General features: G+C 36.2%; 1 protein-coding gene across 3 annotated transcripts; it reads right to left on the reverse strand.

The window, feature by feature from the left end:
* Window positions 1–1,522: 1,522 nt before the first annotated feature.
* On the reverse strand, window positions 1,523–5,991 carry mif4gda (MIF4G domain containing a). 3 transcript variants are annotated; one of them, XM_053638482.1, is made up of 6 exons: window positions 5,934–5,991; window positions 5,569–5,665; window positions 5,221–5,330; window positions 4,656–4,811; window positions 2,967–3,059; window positions 1,523–2,208 (listed from the first exon to the last, which is right to left on the reverse strand). In XM_053638482.1, the coding sequence occupies exons 2-6, from the start codon at window positions 5,642–5,644 to the stop codon at window positions 1,981–1,983; spliced, it is 663 nt and encodes a 220-aa protein (XP_053494457.1). In that variant the 5' UTR covers window positions 5,645–5,665; window positions 5,934–5,991; the 3' UTR covers window positions 1,523–1,980. The 3 variants fall into 3 exon arrangements, with proteins under 3 accessions (XP_053494457.1, XP_053494458.1, XP_053494456.1); XM_053638483.1 differs by having other exon boundaries at window positions 4,701–4,811; window positions 5,943–5,984; XM_053638481.1 differs by having other exon boundaries at window positions 5,943–5,984.
* Between the last annotated feature and the right edge of the window lie 2,010 nt (window positions 5,992–8,001).

Genomic DNA, 8,001 nt, shown 5'->3' on the forward strand with positions numbered 1-8,001 from the left:
TTCTTAATGAATCAGTGCTACTCAAATCATTGCCCCAAATCAACTTAATGAAATGGACACATACTGGTATTGCACTTTCATTTCACAATAACTATGTTCAAGCCAAAGAAAGTTCAGGAAAAACAGGAAACGTGTCTTACATAATGCTCAGCTGTCACATTTGTATCACATTTGATCACATTTATATCAGCTGACAGTAATTAACTGTTAAAATCCACATGATTTCATTGTTTATATATAAATATACAGGCTCATTCATCATGAATCAATATAACTAAATAAATGATTGATTAAATGTACTGATATAAAACTTTCATTTCTCAGTAATGTATGAACATTTGATCTTGTTCATAACAGCAGCATGACAATATGTTTTAATATATTTAGCAGTTCTGTTTGCTATTTTGTCCAGAACAGCAAGACAGCCTGTTCCCACACGGATAAAGGGGACCAGGGACGTCACCAGAGATTTATGAATGGGGTGCTAAGCCTCTTTTAGGGTCTGGGCATACTCCCCCCAACATTTTTTAAAGGCACCAAAATATATTTCTAGCCATGTATATTTTAAAGTAACAATGGGTGTAAAACCTATAGAAATAAGGCTATTTTTGTTGAAGGTATACCTGTTTCATCATTTGTGTTAGAGACTGATCTAATATGACTTAATAACTTATATCCAAATAAAGAAATTAAAGTCCACTTTGTCCCCATCCAACACCAACAAAAGGCAAAAATGGCTGTACTATGTAGCCAAACTGCTTTTTGGAGTAGGGGAATAATGGTTATATTCTGAAGTGAAGATTTTGATATAATAGTTGTATATTATAATGGGGAAAGTGGAAATAATCAAAAATCTATCAGTGTTTCTGTAATCTCAGCGCCCTCTGCTGCCTGCCAGTGGAATTACTAAAATAATGAACCACAATTTGGTAGCTATATGCAACTTATTTAGATATTACCTTAACGAAATAATGATAAACCTCCGAATTTAAGTGAATTTGACAAATTAATATCGATAGGCTTAAAAAATCTTCTTAAAAAGATTCTTTAAAATACAATAACTACTTTTCCAGACAAATCCCGCCTCCCGAATACGGATTGGCTAATAGGATTTGGAGCTGTGCTACAATTGGCTACCAATTGATCGTATGAGCTACTAGCCAATCACGACTCAAAATGCAAAAATTTTATGAATAAATGTGAGGAAAAGCCCCAAGGAAGGACTAGGTAGTTATGGTCCAGGTAGTTATGTTAGCAAAACTAGCTACACATTGACACTACAACGAGATATCGAAATCATTTCAGACACAAAGCAGCTGTCATCATGAAAATAAATTGTTACAAGATTGGTATAAAATCAGTAAATTGATGCTAATCTGTCAGTTTACTCACTTCGCACAATCCACCATATTAGCTGCGCGAGGGAAAGTGAAAAGACACTTCATTTGAGATAAATTTCACAATAAGCACTTGGTTAGTAAATAAGAATGTATTTATTTGAAACAATACAAATATACAAAACTGTTGTTAAAACCGTTTATTAAACAAACCAGCAGTTTCACGTTGAATCTGAGTGAAATGTGTCAGTCAGTTTGTCAGTGCTGGTGATGATCAGTGTATCACAGTATAAACAAACGTTTTTAAAAATCACTTTATTATAAAGTTTTAACGGAAATCAATAACTATCCAACAGTGAGAAGTGCAAACACTGTCTACCTCGAGGATGCAACTCAGAAAAAGATGATTAACGTGTCTTTCTCAGCAGATCCACATCACTGGCACAATCCTCTAAACCTGAACCACAACCAGTCACAACTGTGTTCATCTCTAAACACCACCTAAACACTCACACACACACATCATCACATCTCCATCCAGTCCAGACAGCAGGGTGAATCCCTGGAACTCCTCCTCCTTCCTCAGTCCTGATCTTCTACTCCTGAAGCTAGATCACGTTCAGAGCCAAGCTCCTCATCTTCCTCACTCCACCACCTCGCTGTAGTAGTAGAGTTGAGCGTTTTTGCTCAGGTTCCAGCCAGCTGCGCGGTACTCGAGCAGCTCCAACAGCAGCAGGCGGCTCATGGAGCTCAGTTCGTCCTGCAGGAGGAAACCATCTCGCAGCAGGAAGAAGAGCTCGTCCATCCTCCTGGTGTTCAGCTTCTCCAGCTGTTCGCCAACACGGTGGAGCTGCAGAGCCAAGCAGTCCACCTGTCCAATTAATAAAAGCAATGTTTAGAAAAATGTTCATATCCTACGTGTCGCTCCTGAGTTTCTGTACAAGAACTCACTAATAAGAACTTCAACTGATCAGCTTCAATTTGTATAACTAAGTTGCTGCGATTTTATATACAGATTACGCCGTCATGTTTAAACCACTTATTTATTGCAATTACACATGTATTTAAATAAGATTAGACATTCAATTAGGACAAATGTAACGGTGTCCTATAAATGGAGAACATGTTATTGTGATATAAAAGCTCTAACAATTGCATTCTCCACTTCTCAATGTCACACGGCTCCTAGTTATCATGGTATTAATGAAGCAGTGTGTAATTTCTTAGAGTCTCTGTTATTAATAAAAACATTGCCCACCCACTAACTTCAGGGCCAGAAACAATATAAAGCAGAAGTGTAAAATGAAGAACTGAATAAGATGCATGGCAATACTGCAACTCACAGGTCTGAAAAAGAGTCTTTGAAAAGATGTTATTATTACAGGTTTAGCCACATAACGTTTGAGACACTCGGCACTTCCGAGATTTAGGATTTAAAAAGCACAAATAGCATAAAACTACTATGTTTAATAGACATGTAATAGAAAGTAAATAAACAGGAAGTGAGACATAATTGTAAAATGTTACTTACAAAGAAGAGAAATGGTGTGTGTAGTCGTATTTGTGTGTGTGTGTGTGTATAAAAGTGAGCAGGTGTAGTGAACATGGAGTAAATGTGTGATCCCTCACCTCCACTTCATTAACGAGCGCATCAGGCTGAGCCAATCTGAACAAACAATCATACACCGGATCCACCAGCGCAGCCATCGGACTGTTATTCACCTGCACACACACACACACACACACAAATACACACCACTCACTAGTCACACCAATATGGTAATGCATAAATTATCCTGTACTGGTTATGATCAGTGTTAGACAAGTTACTCAAAAAAAGTTATCCACTACAGATTACTAATGACTACTTTAAAATTGTAATTACATTACTGATTAATGCATGTAAAAAGTAATCAGATTACTAATTACTTTACTTTCACATTACTTCCAAAACCTATCAAACCTACAAAAATACACTACAAAGTGAAACTCATAGTTCTTTCAGTCATTTTATTGCACGTCAATGTATGACATGATCAGAAAAAGTTGGATTTATAATAACACTTGCCTCGGGTGTTATCACTCAGTATGTTTACATGGACAACAATAATCCAATATTAACCCAATTAAGACAATACTCTGATTAAGAAACTACCATGTAAACAGCAATTTTTAATTACCTTAATCCGATTAAAGTCATACTCGAAGTAAACACAAATCGAATTAAGACATGTGGAGTACTCCTGTTTTAGTCGCATTATTGACGTGTATTACAGACTCGTACACACCTTAATCATATTATTAACGCGGTGACGTAATGACATGTGCTGTTAATTGCTCTATAACATGTAAAACCTGAACATGAAAGGAGTATTCTAAAAGCAACTCATATAACCACCTTAATCACAATATTGTCTTGTCTGTAAACATAGTCACTGTTTGCAGGACTACCAGACCGATAAAATTAGGACTACCAGACAAAAAAAAAAAAGAAAACTTTTCTAACTAGGCTAGTTTGGTGTCACTAGTCAAGGGGAGGCACAGCTAAGCTATCATTGTATGGATTTAGCTACTACAGAGCCATACAAAGTACATAATATTTCCTTATGCTCTGCTCATATCATGTTCACATAAACTGGAACTCATATAGACATTTACACACCTTGTTTTCCTGCTCAGCATCAGAGGACGTTACTGTTTCAGTTTCAACCTATTTACTGGTTTAAAAAACAAACGGCATATATCCATTTTTTCACACACTGACTGAGCTAGCTGACAGAATTGAGAGACTGTCAGCCAACAAGACACGAATGTTTCCTGTAAACCCTGTCTGATTGGTCTCGCCTCCGTTCACTGAAGATATAAAATTACAGGCGCTCTTCTTTTACTGACGTTCAGTTACGTAGTGATAAACCGCTCCCAGTGGAGAATTATTCGGGGCTAAAGAAAAAATCTTTGGGACAAAATGTGATTTATTTAAAAATGCATTTTACTTAATATTGTTTTCTTAACGATAAATTTGTAACGTAATTTTATTGGCATCAGTAACTGTAATCAAATTACATGCATTTAAAATGTAATGTGTTACTTCGTTATCAGAAAGCGTCAGTAACAGTAACGCGTTACACCCATCTCTGCTTATGATTTTATGTATTTTTTTATGCATTTCTTCTTATTATTATTAACGTGTTTGCCATAGCAGTAATTAGAAAATTTGTGCTTTGACCAGGAAGATCATGGTCAGTAATTTAAGATGATGAATTCACTGATTAAATACTACTGCAGCAACTCACACTCACTGTGCCCATGAAAACACACCTTCAGACTGTCGAAGACGTTACAGAGGAGTGAGACGACACCCACCCACTTGTGCAGCGACTGCCGCCGCGTCTCCTCTCGCCTCATAAACTCCTGCTGCAGCCGAGTCAGCATGTTGCTCCTGAACACATTCGTGCTGCTCCGCTTCGCCTCCACCTGTCATACACACATTACATCATCATAAGAAGAAGGTGACATGATGCATGGAAATAAAAAGCTGATAGTACAAACTACAAGACTAAAACCAGCAATATTTTATATATATATATATATATATATATATATATATATATATATATATATATATATATATATATATATATATATATATATATGTGTGTGTGTGTGTGTGTGTGTGTGTGTGTGTTTAAGTCATAAAATTTAAAATGAAATTGGTTAATGTGTGGTTTAAAGTGCAGCAGGTCTCACTCCTTACTCTGGTCCAAGCTATAGTTACACTTTACTGATTGGAGGTAAGCTTCGCCCCGAACACATCGCTCAGCTCCGCCCACGGCCTTAACATGTCAGTGTTTAAGTGCAGTAAAGTGGGATGCTGGATTCCTACCTGCACTAAAGTACAGCAGACGTGTCCTATGTCTCTGCACAGGGACGAGTCCTTCAGAGCCTGGTCCATTATCAAATCACACAGCTTCACCAAGTCTACTGCACCGGGGTCTGTGAGAAAACACACACACACAAATATGTCAAATAAATAAAAATCCCATAAATACTGATGCACTTCAGAAACAAATTTAGTATCAAACCATCTCATACACACCAAAACACAATAAGATGATGACACACTGTCACTCAGGTGTTATTTGAATGTTAGTTAGGTGTTACTGAGGTGTAAATCTGATATTATTTGACCATCAGATGTTAATTTAGGGTTACTGTGATGTTGCCCAGGTACCTGCCATTGCTGTTTTGAGCATCTGCTGTGTTTCTGGGTTTAAAGCCTGAATCTTCCACTCTTCTGTCTGCTCCATCCTGACAATCAATCACTTTCCCTTTAACACACAACAAACCCACACAAAAACATGATTAATTCTTAGTTCTCTCTCTCTCTCACTCTCTCACACACACACACACACACACACACACACACACACACACACACACAATTTCTCCCAAATAAACAAGGTGCGCGAACTTGCTCTGTTACAAACTTAACAGAAAAAAACACCTCACGGTTCATCAGACAGCAAAAAGTATGACATGGCAATTAATGACCTATAACAGTTCGATTAAAACGTTATGAATGATGTAACAACTCACTAAAAGTACCTGGAGACCGCTTTATTTACCCACTCCGGCGTTTTTACCGTATTGCAGCTCATAAGGACCCCTAGGTAACTAGAGGTAACTATAACGATCGCCTGCTTTAAAATAAACGCACTTAAGAAACTTACCGTGAATATATTGTTTATTAATTAAATTCAAGTTAATGAATGTCAAATAATAGATGTTTTTGTGTTTGTTTGCGAAGAAATATATTGGGTTGTTTGGGAATATATGTAAATAATTTCATACCGAGCTGCCCGAAAACAGGCATCTAAACACTTATCTAAACTGGATGGCAGCGCATAGAGGTGCAAACATGTTCTGCGCATGCGCAGTGGTCTCTCTTATAGTTTGTGTGGCGTATCGATTAAGTATGTAAACATTTATTTATTAAACTTCCATTTATCTAATAAAAAATGAAACAGTTAGTTACTATTTTTGTGAATAAAGATGTATATATAACGATTTTTTAACAGGGTTCTCAAGTTTCATCAAAAGTGTGGAGTGAGATTATCTATTAGGGGAGGAGACACTCGGCCCACCCAATTCTCTCAAATTTTTGCTAGCAGTTCAAAGTTCAACCATCACAAATATAAATGATAACAATTGGTAAATCTGACAAAAGACAGATAAATTCATCCAAATAAAATATATTTTTAATATATATATATATATATTTCAAAAATACAAATGTATATAAAAAAAATAAAAATAAAAAACAAGAAGAAATTTGGCCACAAACGAGCCAACTGATCAGCAGTGCTCAATGTAAGCAAACAGTGGGATTACAGGAATTTGCCCTGGGCATGTATGTCAAACTGTCTGTGTGTGTGTGTGTGTACACATGGTGTTTGGTATTGTAAGTGTTTGTTGCACATTTTGATGCCTTGGTGACAGGGGTAAGGGGCTCCCACTTAAAGCACTGTGGCTCAAGGCCAGCCATTTTCACCGTCATGATGGATGATAGCGTTCCGTCCAGAGCCAAACTGTTCCTAGTTGTGGATTTACTCAAACCCACCAACTCTCTCTCTGCATCCGTATTACAGTGGGGAAGAACTCAAACCAGTCTGGTAATCTTAGACAGCCTTCCAAATTTGCTCAAACCGGTCACCTTTAAAAATAATGAACCAAGGACGCATAATTACTCTCTCAATTTTTTAAAATTAAGATTAAGTAAATGCCAATTATATATCTCTTACCCTCTTCTTCACTGATGACATAAAATAATAATAATTTAGCTCGAATTTGGCTATATTCCCCAACATCAGCTCTCACTCTCTTTGATCACAGGCAAGTGATTTCATCCAGGAATTATAAAATTATCAAATCTTTTTAATAATAATTATAATAATAATAATAATAATAATAATAATAATAAATGAAGGGGTTACCTACAGCATTCATCGGATCGTAACGAACGTGGTTGAAGCGGGATTACGTAATTTACCCGGAAACGACTAATTCTAATTTTTGATTGGCTGGTTGGTGGCATTTAACTCGAGACAGCTATGAACTCGGCAGAAAACTTAAATAAATCAGGAAACCGAGTGAAGAGCCGCTGTAAATATTACTGCACTGTTACATATCATTATTTCCCCCCAATTATCTCTTATTATGTTTTTTAAATGAGACACAAATTATATTATCATATTGTGGTGTATAAGTCGTGTGAGTGCTCAGTAAACATGAACTAGTTAAGTGTTTAATAATACTCACATCTTCTATCATTTGTAAATGATTATTAACAGTCAAATAGAGTAATTAATTCATCAGATTCACTCTATTTCACGGAAGAAAGCACATTTCAGGATCTGAAATTAAAGTGTAAGTATAAAATGCCAGCAGGGGGCGACATTTCAGAAATTATGTTTCTCTTATTATTGATTACTGTAATGGAGCTTTAATGTTAAGTAAAATAACATTAATAATCATGGGGTGATTGTGATTAAGGATTAAAAATACGGGAATTTATACATACAATTATATGACATCAACAATATATTTACATTTAATAAACGATTAACAGAAATTCATCCCATTGAAAAGTCATAACACACTCAAA

This window comes from Ictalurus furcatus, chromosome 12 (genome assembly GCF_023375685.1).
Source record: "Ictalurus furcatus strain D&B chromosome 12, Billie_1.0, whole genome shotgun sequence".
NCBI classification, from domain to species: Eukaryota; Metazoa; Chordata; class Actinopteri; order Siluriformes; family Ictaluridae; genus Ictalurus; species Ictalurus furcatus.

Bases quoted from the DNA above. Each gene is read 5' to 3' on its own strand.
- mif4gda (XM_053638482.1), bottom strand. From the start codon at position 5,644: ATGGAGCAGACAGAAGAGTGGAAGATTCAGGCTTTAAACCCAGAAACA. The intron at 5,331-5,568 runs GTACCTGGGCAA...GTTTTCTCACAG, and splicing joins GCTCAAAACAGCAATGGCAG to ACCCCGGTGCAGTAGACTTG. The intron at 4,812-5,220 runs GTAGGAATCCAG...TGTGTATGACAG, and splicing joins TCTGCTGTACTTTAGTGCAG to GTGGAGGCGAAGCGGAGCAG.